Source organism: Pseudophryne corroboree, chromosome 5 (assembly GCF_028390025.1).
Source record: "Pseudophryne corroboree isolate aPseCor3 chromosome 5, aPseCor3.hap2, whole genome shotgun sequence".
NCBI lineage: Eukaryota > Metazoa > Chordata > Amphibia > Anura > Myobatrachidae > Pseudophryne > Pseudophryne corroboree.
In genome coordinates this window covers 708168937-708182486 of record NC_086448.1, presented here as the reverse complement: position 1 = coordinate 708182486, position 13550 = coordinate 708168937, and the positions used below count along the sequence as shown (strand labels likewise).

Below are 13550 nucleotides of genomic sequence, written 5' to 3'. Positions count from 1 at the left end.
CAGATGCATCAGCGGATAACCCTATATCTAAGGACAAGGGTGTCTCTCCTGTGGTGATTACAGAGTGCTCATCTTCTAGAGGGCCACAGATTCAGCATTCAGGATTGGATGCTGGTGACCACGGAGGCCAGCCTGAGAGGCTGGGGAGCAGTCACACAGGGAAAAAATTTCCAGGAAAGTGTGATCAAGTCTGGAGAATTCTCTCCACATAGATGGAGTTAAGAGCAAAATTATAATGCTCTAAACTTAGCAAGACCTCTTCTTCAAGGTCAGCCGGTATTGATCCAGTGGGATAACATCACGGCAGTCGCCCACGTAAACAGAAAGGGCGGCACAAGAAGCTGGAGGGCAGTGAAAAAACTGCAAGGATTTTTCGCTAGGCGGAAAATCATGTGATAGCACTGTCAGCAGTGTTCTCTCCGGGAGTGGACGACTGGGAAGCAGACTTCCTCAGCAGGCATGACCTCCACCCGGGAGAGTGGGAACTTCATAGGGAAGTTTTTCCGCATGATTGTGAACCATTGGCAAAGACCAAAGGTGGAAATGATGGCGTCCCGCCCGAACAAAAAACGGGACAGGGATTGCGCCAGGTCATGAGACCTTCAGGCGATAGCTGTGGATGTCCTGGTAACACCGTGGGTGTAACAGTCGGTGTATGTGTTCCCTCCTCTGCTTCTCATAACCAAGGTATTGAGAATTATAAGACATAGAGGAGTATGAACTATACTCGTGACTCCGGATTGGCCAAGAGGGACTTGGTACCCGGAACTTCAAGAGATGCTCACAGAGGACTAAGGGCCTGGGGAGCTAAGAAGGGACTTGCTTCAGCAGGTACCATGTCTATTCCAAGACTTACCGCGGCTGCGTTTGACGGCATGGCGGTTGAATGCCGGATCCTGAAGGAAAAAGGCATTCCATAAGAGGTCATACCTACCCTGGTCAAAGCCAGGAAGGAGGTGACCGCACAACGTCATCACCACATGTGGTGAAAATATGTTGCGTGGGTGAGGCCAGGAAGGCCCCACGAAGAAAATTCAACTAGGTCGATTTCTACACTTCCTGAAAACAGGAGTGTTTTGAGCCTAAAATTGGGGTTCTTTAAGGTTTTAAGTTTCGGCCCTGTAGAATTTCTTCCGGAAAGAATTGACTTCAGTTCCTGAAGTCCAGATTGTCAAGGGAGTATTGCATATACACCCCTTTTTTGTGCCTTTAGTGGCACCGTGTGATCTCAACATAGTGTTGGGATTCCTTAAAATCATATTGGTTTGAACCGCTCAAATCTGTGGATTTGAAATATCTCACATGGAAAGTGAACATGCTGTTGACCAATATCTCACATGGACAGTGACCATGCTGTTGGTCCTGGCCTCGGCCAGGCGATTGTCAGAATGGGCGGCTTTGTCTTATAAAAGCCATATTTAATTTTCCATTCGGACAGGGCAGAACTGGGACTCGTCTCCAGTTTTCTTCCTAAGGGGGTGTCAGGTTTTCACCTGAAACAACCTATTATGGTGCCTGCGGCTACTAGGGACTTGGAGGACTCCAAGTTACTAGACGTTGTCAGGACCCTAAAAATATATTTATATATATATAGTTTAGGACGGCTGGAGTCAGAAAGTCTGACTTGCTGTTTATATTGTATGCATCCAACAAGATGGGTGCTCCTGCGTCTAAACAGACGATTGCACGTTGGATCTGTAGCACAATCCAACTTGCACATTCTGTGGCAGGCCTGCCACAGCCTAAATCTGTAAAGGCCCACTCCACTAGGAAAGTGGGCGCATCTTGGGCGGCTGCCCGAGGGGTCTCGGCATTACAACTTTGCCGAGCAACTACGTGGTCAGGGGAGAACACGTTTGTAAAAGTTTACAAATTTGATACTCTGGCTAAGGAGGACCTGGAGTTCTCTCATTCGGTGCTGCAGAGTCATCCGCACTCTCCCGCCCGTTTGGGAGCTTTGGTATAATCCCCATGGTCCTGACGGAGTCCCCAGCATCCACTAGGACGTAAGAGAAAATAAGAATTTACTTACCGATAATTCTATTTCTCGTAGTCCGTAGTGGATGCTGGGCGCCCATCCCAAGTGCGGATTGTCTGCAATGCTTGTACATAGTTATTGTTACAAAAATCGGGTTATTACTATTGTTGTGAGCCATCTTTCAGAGGCTACTTCGTTTTGTTATCATACTGTTAACTGGGTTCAGATCACAAGTTGTACGGTGTGATTGGTGTGGCTGGTATGAGTCTTACCCGGGATTCAAGATCCTTCCTTATTGTGTACGCTCGTCCGGGCACAGTACCTAACTGAGGCTTGGAGGAGGGTCATAGGGGGAGGAGCCAGTACACACCATGTGACCTAAAAAGCTTTTTAGATGTGCCCTGTCTCCTGCGGAGCCCGCTATTCCCCATGGTCCTGACGGAGTCCCCAGCATCCACTACGGACTACGAGAAATAGAATTATCGGTAAGTAAATTCTTATTTTAATGGAGACCATGCGCAATGGTGATTTTAAAAAGCGACATCTGGTGGATGATCGCAGGTATTACACTCAAAGGGAACGCCAAATGCTCTGTGCGCCTCCCTACGGCTAGGCGCGCCTCCTTGCGCCCAGGCACGCTGCGTATTCCTTATCGCGACTAACGCCTCAGCCAGCCAAGATAGCGGAGGCTCCATCTGTAGGTGTGATGTTTCGGTGTCCACACACCTTTTTTTGGCCATGTTGTTTTGTTTTGCATTTATGTCCCTTGATTCTTAACTTTCAGTTTTGGGTACAGTTAACCGTTAAGTAAAATATTAATGACCGCACCGACATAGGGCTTAAATAATAATAGTAGACTAAATATAACTACATTTTAAGTCTTCCGTGCTTTTATAGGACAATCTGTAGTAGAACTCTGTACTTCCATATTAATTGGTGTTCAGGTTTATCACAAGTTCTAATGAACATTTTTTTCTCTTTCTTTCTTTAAAGATGACACATGTTGATGCAAGTTGAAGCCCATCTAGAAGAAGATATTCCTACTGAATAAACAAGCACTTTGGTCATTTACGTCTTTGAACTTTAACCTTTGACTAGAGGTGACTGTATTAAAAGAAGACTACTTCCTTTTTACTGCATTTTTACTAGTGTGCATTGTGGCGCATGTTGATAGCTGTCTCAGCACATGCAGCCGACATGCTTTATTAGTCATACTGGATTAATGCAGATGTCAGGACGAGATTCCATTTTACTTTTTCTTTACTCTTTCCAAGATTTCCCAGGTCGTCATGTATTGTGCAATAACAATGATAAATGCATGACAGGGCCTACTGGATAATATCCACCATATGAATTTGGATAATAAGGAACACTTCCACCGCTGCAATGCCACCCATGACATCGGGATACTATGCACTGTGATCCTGAACATGGCGGCATGGCTCAACATGCGCGACCTGAAGGACTGCGGAACACAAACTGTATTTATTAACTGGTTTCCTTTGTCAGGTTCTTGGCGAATGTCTTCTGATGAGTGCAAGGGACAGGTACAAAAAAACTGAACACAATGTGGTAACATACATAAGTTGTATATAGTCAATAGAGTTTAGAGTAGAGTATGTATGCGTGACATGCTAGATTGTAGGTGCCTTTATGTGTACCTGTCACCTATACACAGTGGAGGCAGCCATTTTGTGGACTCACAGCCAAGATTCAGCTGAGCAAGTCATTTAGAACTAGTGACATTTCTGAGAAGTAAAACGCAAAGTGCTTCGTGCCTCCATGATGCCATTAGTTCCTATTAAACGATTAGGCTGCAGTCTAATGAATACTGTGTAGCCCATAAAATGGCTGCCTCCATTGCACATTTAAGCAATGGCTATGCTTAAATCAGGACTTTATATCAGGAAGGGCGGTCGTATGAGTGTGTTTCAGTCATTAGACCAAGGTTTCACGCAGCTTTTTATTTCATTTGATGCTGTTATGTTTTTCCCCTAGCTGTTGGCATGAGCCCAGCTCAGTCTAATGTATTTGTTTGAAAACATATTTTGTCACTTTTTTCTTTTGTTTGTTTATTTTGTTGTCTTGTTGTAAGTCTTGTTTAATTAATACATAAGTTTATTTAGACCAAGAAACCTGGTAATCTATCTTATTCCTATTTCTCTTGCCTGCAGTCAATCATTAGCACCCACAAAGTAGTGTATTCAGTATGTTTTACTCTACAAAAAGCAAGAATATATTTTCTTAGAACATGCTGAATATACAGCACTCCTTTTCCCTCAAAGCTAATTATTTGTTTTTTCACAACATTGTTGACTTTTTAGTCCTAGAGAGGAATTCAATTAGGCACAATCATTTTTTGGCTCAGAAAAATTGGACTTTTTCATAAATTTTTTTTTTTATGAAGTTTTTTTGGGGGTCAATTCAGTTATTGCTTGTTTTTTGTGGCCCCAAAAAACCCACACAGAATCCGATTGCAGAAAAAAAAGCTCATTATCTGGCCTTTTTTTTTTTTTTTTTTTTCATTTTTTTTTTTTTCAGAGCCATCTGAGGTCCCAAAATAAAATGCCCAATAATAGCTGTTGGCGCACGTGCTTCAGAGCTAATTGGATAGCAGCAGGGAATAATTACTCCACAGTAAATGACTGCAGCTAATTGAATCCCCAACCTAAAACTGTTCTAAATTATTTTATTTTATTTTTCCTAGTAATAGAACAGATCGGATGTATACAGCAAAGGCAATACTAATTGGGGAAAAGCGGTTCTCAGTGTCTATCAGGAGCTCTCCATATTGCTGTTTTGAGATTTCTGGGTTTTGTAGTTCAATTTTTTCTTAAAAGCCACTGGTGGTTTTGCACTGCTTACTCTCTTACAGAAGTAGCCCAGATGTGGCTTTCCAGCTGTTTTGGAACTGAAAGTTCCAGCGTGCTTTTCAGCCTGAGACTACCAGGGCTTGCTGGGACTTGTAGTTTTAGATCAGTTGGATAGCCACCCTGGTTGTTGCTTTTTTTTTTACCCTTAATTCTTTGTAAAAAACTGTAAACGTCAATAGGTTTATTTTAGTCAACACACCAATTAACTATAGTTTTGTTCCCAAAGTTACTCTTGGTGATCCTTAGGGGGCTGGGTTATTTGTAAATAAAACCATCATCTGTAGGAATAGGATCCATTTGTCCATGTACTTGAAGAAAACAAATGAAAACATATATATTTACGGACCTCTGAATGTTAGTTATACATGGTATCAATTTAAACACTGACCAGTTTCTCAGTGAAATTATTTGACCTTTCCAAAGTTGCTGAGCGGCGTTTGGCCTTTGCATTAAGGATACAGAACAGAGCTGGCAGCTTTGAAAGCCTTTGACACCAGACAAAAGCATTATTGCTTGTACTCATCAAACTGTTGCTAGGTTTTATGGATTATTAAAGTCAAATAAATTCTTTTTTCCTTATCTCATCCTTGTTTTATGTATTATTAATAGTTTCACTCATTTTTTCTGATTCATACATATATAATGATTTTTTCTTAGGAACACATGAATTTTCATGAGGTTAAGGGATGGAGATCAAAAGTATTAAGACAACTTGTATGTTCGGTTTAGTTGCCTTTCAAAGGAGACACATAGCTTGAGTCACTGTACATAGAATTAATTAATTGTAGCACCACCGATATGCCTACCTTACTCTAGTCTGTAGCTATCTATGTCTTTGCTGATCTCACCACAGGCCCAGCCAAACTGTCTAGGTCACACTTGCATTGTATGTTCCTGGGAGAAAGAAAACCGTTCAAATATTAACAGAAGCATCAGCCTTTATTGATGTCACACCCGGTGGCTATGAATAGCGGTGACTGGTTACTAGCAGGCTTAGTCTAGGAGAAGTGAGTTAAGATGGGACAAATATGGAAAGACAGTCCTTGTAGATGTTGTGTATCTGCTTAGTCAGAAACAAAGATGACATCTGCGCTATTTTATTGCATTGTGTTCTGCCTGGAACAAAATATAAGAAACCACTCTTTGGTTTTGCCCAGGGGAAGGCAGCCTGCGTAACCGCAGCCGCTGTGGAACTACACATTATAGCATGCCTTGCCACAATTCTGCTGTTAGTGCATGCTACAGTGACAGGGCATCCTAAATGTGCAGTTGCACAGCAGCAGGAGTGCTACAGGCTACTTCCTCTGTACTGCGCAAAAGCTAAACTTAGGATAGTAAAAGTCACTACATAGAGCAGTGATGAACGGAGGAGAAAAAATACACTGATTTAACAGAAATGATGCATCTGTTCATAAAATATTGTGAAATGGATCATGCTGGTCAAGATGTAATACAAGTGTGTAAATACATCATTTATTTTAGATACAGTAAGTAAAGCTATGATATACTATAGTGAGTGTACGTACTCTTTCAAAACCTTCTAAATTTGACTCATAGTACATTAAATTTAATATCTATACCATACTGTAGTGCCTTGATCAAAGGAGTAAATCACTTCCTCCATCACATTGTGAAAATTACAATTGCTAAAGAAACTTAAGTCTCAAAAACCAACTGACCGATTGCTTTATGTGAAAGAAAACTGTTTATACTATTTGAATTATTATTATTATTACCAGCTATTTATATAGCGCACACACATTCCGCAGTGCTTTACAGAGAATATTTGGCCATTCACATCAGTCCCTGCCCCAGTGGAGCTTACAATCTATACATGGACACACATTCATGCTAGGGTTAATTTTGTTGGGATTCAATTAACCTACCAGTATATATTTCTCTTACGTCCTAGAGGATGCTGGGGACTCCGTAAGGACCATGGGGTATAGACGGGCTCCGCAGGAGATAGGGCACCTAAAAAGAACTTTGACTATGGGTGTGCACTGGCTCCTCCCTCTATGCCCCTCCTCCAGACCTCAGTTAGATCTTGTGCCCAGAGGAGAAAGGGTACAATGCAGAGAGCTCTCCAGAGTTTTCTGTTTTGAAGTATTTTGTTAGGTTTTTTATTTTCAGAGAGTCCTGTTGGCAACAGGCTCCCTGCATCGTGGGACTGAGGAGAGAGAAACAGAGCTAGCTTGTCAAGTTGGGCACTGTTTCTAAGGCTACTGGACACCATTAGCTTCAGGGGGAGTCGGAACACGGGTCTCACCTGGGGTTCGTCCCGGAGCGGCGCGGCCGTCCTCCTCACAGATGCCGAAGATAAAAGCTAGGTGAGTATAAGAAGTCAAGAAGACATCAGGCGGCAGAAGACATCAGATCTTCATGAGGTAAGCGCGCAGCGGTAAGCTGCGCGCCATTGCTCCCAGTACACACACACAAACAGGCACTGAAGGGTGCAGGGCGCAGGGGGGGCGCCCTGGACAGCAATATTCCTCATTTTGTGGCAATATAAGCAGGATTAGGCTGTGGCACAGTAAATCCACAAATCCCCCGCCATTTTTTATATAAGTTTACTGGGACCGAAGCCCGCTGTCGGGTGGGCGGGGCTTGATCCTCAGCACTAACCAGCGCCATTTTCTCCACAGAAACTGCATGAGGAAAAGCTGGCTCCCTGATCTCTCCCCTGCTGAACCTTCACAGGCTGGAAAAAAGAGGAGGGGGGCACTTTGGACGCAGTGAGTGGGAATTAAGGCTATATATATAAAAAGCACTATCTGGTATATATATTCCAGTGTTTTTAAGCAGTGATGTGTGCTGGCATACTCTCTCTGTCTCTCCTAAGGGCCTGGTTGGGGTTTTGTCCCCTTATAGGTTAATCCCTGTGTGTGTGGGGTGTCGGTACGTGTGTGTCGACATGTCTGAGGCGGAAGGCTTCTCCAAGGAGGCGGTGGAGCAAATGAGTGGTGTGTCCCCGTCGGTTGTGCCGACTCCGGATTGGATGGACATGTGGCATAATGTTGAATGCAAGTGTGGCATCTTTACATAAAAGGCTTGATAAGGCTGAATTAGGGGGGACATCAGGGGGTCAATCCTCGGAGGGGTCCTCGGGGGTCACAGGGCCCGTCGGGGTCTCAAAAGCGTCCCTTAACACAAGACACTACTACCGACACGGATTCTGACTCCAGTGTCGACTACGACGAAGTAAAATTGCACCCGAGGGTGAATAAAACCATTCAGTGTATGATTGTGGCAATAAGGGATGTGTTACATATTGAGGATGAACCCTTGGTCCCCGACACAAAGGTACACATGTTTAAGGAAAAGAAACAGATTATTAATTTTCCCACATCTCATGAATTAAATGATTTCTTTGGAAAAGCTTGGGAGACTCCGGAAAAGAGACCGCAGATCCCCAAAATAATTTATATGGCATACCCCTTCCCTAAGCAGGACAGGGAGATTTGTGAATCATCCCCCACTGTGGACAAGGCCCTGACGCGCTTGTCCAAGAAAGTGGCGCTACCGTCTCCTGACACAGCGGCCCTTAAGGACCCTGCAGATCGCAGGCAAGAAACTACCTTAAAGTGTATTTATTCTCACACGGGGGCTGTGCTAAGACCGACAATTGCGTCGGCATGGGTGTGTAGCGCAATTGCAGCTTGGACAGATGAGCTGACAGATCAATTTGATAATATGGATAAGGATACTATATTCTTAACTCAAGCCCATATAAAAGACGCAGTATTATTTATGTGGGATGCTCAAAGGGACATTGGATTGCTGGCTTCTAGGGCCAATGCCATGTCTATCTCAGCGAGAAGATCCTTATGGACTCGCCAATGGACGGGTGATGCGGATTCCAAAAAACATATGGAAGTACTTCCCTATAAAGGTGATGTATTGTTTGGTGATGAGCTGACGGACCTGGTTTCCACAACTACAGCAGGTAAATCAAAATTTCTCTAACGTCCTAGTGGATGCTGGGGACTCCGTCAGGACCATGGGGATTAGCGGCTCCGCAGGAGACAGGGCACAAAAATAAAGCTTTAGGATCAGGTGGTGTGCACTGGCTCCTCCCCCTATGACCCTCCTCCAAGCCTCAGTTAGGTTTTTGTGCCCGTCCGAGCAGGGTGCAATCTAGGTGGCTCTCCTAAAGAGCTGCTTAGAAAAAGTTTTTTAGGTTTTTTATTTTCAGTGAGTCCTGCTGGCAACAGGCTCACTGCATCGAGGGACTTAGGGGAGAGAAGTGAACTCACCTGCGTGCAGGATGGATTGGCTTCTTAGGCTACTGGACACCATTAGCTCCAGAGGGAGTCGGAACACAGGTCTCACCCTGGGGTTCGTCCCGGAGCCGCGCCGCCGACCCCCCTTACAGATGCCGAAGATGGAAGAGGTCCAGAAGCAGGCGGCAGAAGACTTTTCAGTCTTCCTGAGGTAGCGCACAGCACTGCAGCTGTGCGCCATTGTTGTCAGCACACTTCACACAGCGGTCACGGAGGGTGCAGGGCGTTGGGGGGGCGCCCTGGGCAGCAATGTATTATACCTTTTTATGGCTAAAAATACATCACATATAGCCCTTTGAGGCTATATGGATGTATTTAACCCCTGCCAGATCTCACAGATTCCGGAGAAGAGCCCGCCGAAATAGGGGGCGGGGCTTATTCTCCTCAGCACACAGCGCCATTTTCCTGCTCAGCTCCGCTGTGAGGAAGGCTCCCAGGACTCTCCCCTGCACTGCACTACAGAAACGGGGTAAAACAGAGAGGGGGGGCACTTTTTTGGCGATATAAATATATTTAAGCTGCTATAAGGATACAACACTTATATAGGGTTGTTCCCATATATATTATAGCGCTTGGGTGTGTGCTGGCAAACTCTCCCTCTGTCTCCCCAAAGGGCTAGTGGGGTCCTGTCTTCAATAGAGCATTCCCGGTGTGTCTGCTGTGTGTCGGTACGTGTGTGTCGACATGTATGAGGACGATATTGGTGTGGAGGCGGAGCAATTGCCGGTAATGGTGATGTCACCCCCTAGGGAGTCGACACCGGAATGGATGGCTTTATTTATGGAATTACGTGATAATGTCAGCACATTACAAAAATCAGTTGACGACATGAGACGGCCGTCAAACCAGTTGGTACCTGCCCAGGCGTCTCAGACACCGTCAGGGGCTGTAAAACGCCCTTTACCTCAGTCGGTCGATACAGACAGACACGGACACTGAATCTAGTGTCGACGGTGAAGAAACAAACGTATTTTCCAGTAGGGCCACACGTTATATGATCACGGCAATGAAGGAGACTTTGCATACTCTGATACTACAAGTACCACAAAAAGGGGTATTATGTGGGGGGTGAAAAAACTACCTGTAGTTTTTCCTGAATCAGAGGAATTGAATGATGTATGTGATGAAGCGTGGGTTAACCCAGATAGAAAAGGGCTAATTTCAAAAAAGTTATTGGCATTATACCCTTTCCCGCCAGAGGTTAGGGCGCGCTGGGAAACACCCCCTAGGGTGGATAAGGCGCTCACACGCTTATCAAAACAAGTGGCGTTACCGTCCCCTGATACGGCCGCCCTCAAGGATCCAGCTGATAGGAGGCTGGAAACTACCCTAAAAAGTATATACACACATACTGGTGTTATACTGCGACCAGCCATCGCCTCAGCCTGGATGTGCAGTGCTGGGGTGGTCTGGTCGGATTCCCTGACTGAAAATATTGATACCCTGGATAGGGACAGTATTTTACAGACTTTAGAGCAATTAAAGGATGCTTTTCTTTATATGCGAGATGCTCAGAGGGATATTTGCACTCTGGCATCGAGAGTAAGTGCGATGTCCATATCTGCCAGAAGAAGTTTATGGACACGACAGTGGTCAGGTGATGCGGATTCCAAACGGCATATGGAAGTATTGCCGTATAAAGGGGAGGAATTATTTGGCGTCGGTCTATCGGATCTGGTGGCCACGGCAACGGCCGGGAAATCCACCTTTTTACCTCAGACCCCCTCCCAACAGAAAAAGACACCGTCTTTTCAGCCGCAGTCCTTTCGGTCCTATAAGAACAAGCGGGCAAAAGGACAGTCATATCTGCCCCGAGGCAGAGGAAAGGGTAAGAGAGGGCAGCAAGCAGCTCCTTCCCAGGAACAGAAGCCCTCCGCGGGTTCTGCAAAGCCCTCAGCATGACGCTGGGGCTTTACAAGCGGACTCAGAAACGGTGGGGGGTCGACTCAAGAATTTCAGCGCGCAGTGGGCTTGCTCACAGGTGGACCCCTGGATCCTGCAGATAATATCTCAGGGTTACAGGTTGGAATTCGAGAAGTCTCCCCCTCGCCGGTTCCTAAAGTCTGCTCTGCCAACGTCTCCCTCAGACAGGGCGACGGTATTGGAAGCCATTCACAAGCTGTATTCTCAGCAGGTGATAGTCAAGGTACCCCTCCTACAACAGGGAAAGGGGTATTATTCCACACTATTTGTGGTACCGAAGCCGGACGGCTCGGTAAGACCTATTCTAAATCTGAAATCTTTGAACCTGTACATACAAAAATTCAAGTTCAAGATGGAGTCACTCAGAGCAGTGATAGCGAATCTGGAAGAAGGGGACTTTATGGTGTCCCTGGACATCAGGGATGCTTACCTGCATGTCCCAATTTGCCCTTCACATCAAGGGTACCTCAGGTTCGTGGTGCAAAACTGTCATTATCAGTTTCAGACGCTGCCGTTTGGATTGTCCACGGCACCTCGGGTCTTTACCAAGGTAATGGCCGAAATGATGTTTCTTCTACGAAGAAAAGGCGTATTAATTATCCCTTACTTGGACGATCTCCTGATAAGGGCAAGGTCCAGAGAACAGCTGGAGGACGGAGTAGCACTAACCCAAGTAGTGCTGCAACAACACGGGTGGATTCTGAATTTCCCAAAATCTCAGTTGACCCCGACAACACGTCTGCTGTTCCTGGGAATGATTCTGGACACGGTTCAGAAAAAGGTGTTTCTTCCGGAGGAGAAAGCCAGGGAGTTATCCGAACTTGTCAGGAACCTCCTAAAACCAGGAAAAGTGTCTGTGCATCAATGCACAAGAGTCCTGGGAAAGATGGTGGCTTCTTACGAAGCAATCCCATTCGGCAGATTCCACGCACGAACTTTTCAGTGGGATCTGCTGGACAAATGGTCCGGATCGCATCTGCAGATGCATCAGCGGATAACCTTATCGCCACGGACAAGGGTGTCTCTTCTGTGGTGGTTACAGAGTGCTCATCTGTTAGAAGGACGCAGATTCGGCATACAGGACTGGGTCCTGGTGACCACGGATGCCAGTCTGAGAGGCTGGGGAGCGGTCACACAGGGAAGAAACTTCCAGGGAGTATGGTCAAGCCTGGAGATGTCTCTTCACATAAATATACTGGAGCTAAGAGCGATTTACAATGCTCTAAGCCTGGCAAAACCCCTGCTTCAGGGTCGGCCGGTGTTGATCCAGTCGGACAACATCACGGCAGTCGCCCACGTAAACAGACAGGGCGGCACAAGAAGCAGGAGAGCAATGGCAGAAGCTGCAAGGATTCTTCGCTGGGCGGAAGATCATGTGATAGCACTGTCAGCAGTGTTCATTCCGGGAGTGGACAACTGGGAAGCAGACTTCCTCAGCAGACACGATCTACACCCGGGAGAGTGGGGACTTCATCCAGAAGTCTTCCACATGATTGTGAACCGTTGGGAAAAACCAAAGGTGGATATGATGGCGTCTCGCCTCAACAAAAAACTGGACAGGTATTGCGCCAGGTCAAGAGACCCTCAGGCAATAGCTGTGGACGCTCTGGTAACACCGTGGGTGTTCCAGTCAGTGTATGTGTTTCCTCCTCTGCCTCTCATACCCAAAGTACTGAGAATTATACGGCGAAGGGGAGTAAGAACGATACTCGTGGCTCCGGATTGGCCAAGAAGAACTTGGTACCCGGAACTTCAGGAGATGCTCACGGAAAATCCGTGGCCTCTACCTCTAAGACGGGACCTGATTCAGCAGGGACCGTGTCTATTCCAAGACTTACCGCGGCTGCGTTTGACGGCGTGGCGGTTGAACGCCGAATTCTAAAGGAAAAAGGCATTCCGGAAGAGGTCATCCCTACACTGGTTAAAGCCAGGAAGGAGGTGACTGCACAACATTATCACCGCATTTGGAGAAAATATGTTGCGTGGTGCGAGGCGAGGAAGGCCCCCACGGAGGAATTTCAATTGGGTCGATTCCTACATTTCCTGCAAACAGGATTGTCTATGGGCCTCAAGTTGGGGTCCATTAAGGTTCAAATTTCGGCCCTGTCGATTTTCTTCCAGAAAGAATTGGCTTCAGTTCCTGAAGTCCAGACTTTTGTAAAAGGAGTACTACATATACAGCCCCCGATTGTGCCCCCAGTGGCTCCGTGGGACCTTAATGTAGTTTTGGATTTTCTCAAATCCCATTGGTTTGAGCCACTCAAATCGGCGGATTTGAAATATCTTACATGGAAAGTAACCATGCTACTGGCCCTGGCTTCAGCCAGGAGAGTGTCAGAATTGGCGGCTTTATCGTATAAAAGCCCATATCTGATTTTCCATTCGGACAGGGCAGAACTGAGGACGCGTCCTCATTTTCTGCCTAAGGTGGTGTCAGCGTTTCACCTGAACCAGCCTATTGTGGTGCCTGCGGCTACTAGCGATTTGGAGGAT

The 13550-nt window shown here is 46.0% G+C and overlaps 1 protein-coding gene across 2 annotated transcripts in view; it reads left to right on the top strand.

Moving 5' to 3' along the window:
- Positions 1-5435, top strand: part of UBE2W (ubiquitin conjugating enzyme E2 W) — a 156145-nt gene extending 150710 nt beyond the window's left edge. For both annotated transcript variants that reach the window (XM_063923935.1, XM_063923936.1), the window contains exon 6: positions 2972-5435. In XM_063923935.1, coding sequence (XP_063780005.1) covers positions 2972-2985 — 14 coding nt within the window. In that variant the 3' untranslated portion in view covers positions 2986-5435. The remainder of the gene's footprint in view (positions 1-2971) is intronic.
- The last annotated feature ends 8115 nt before the right edge of the window (positions 5436-13550 follow it).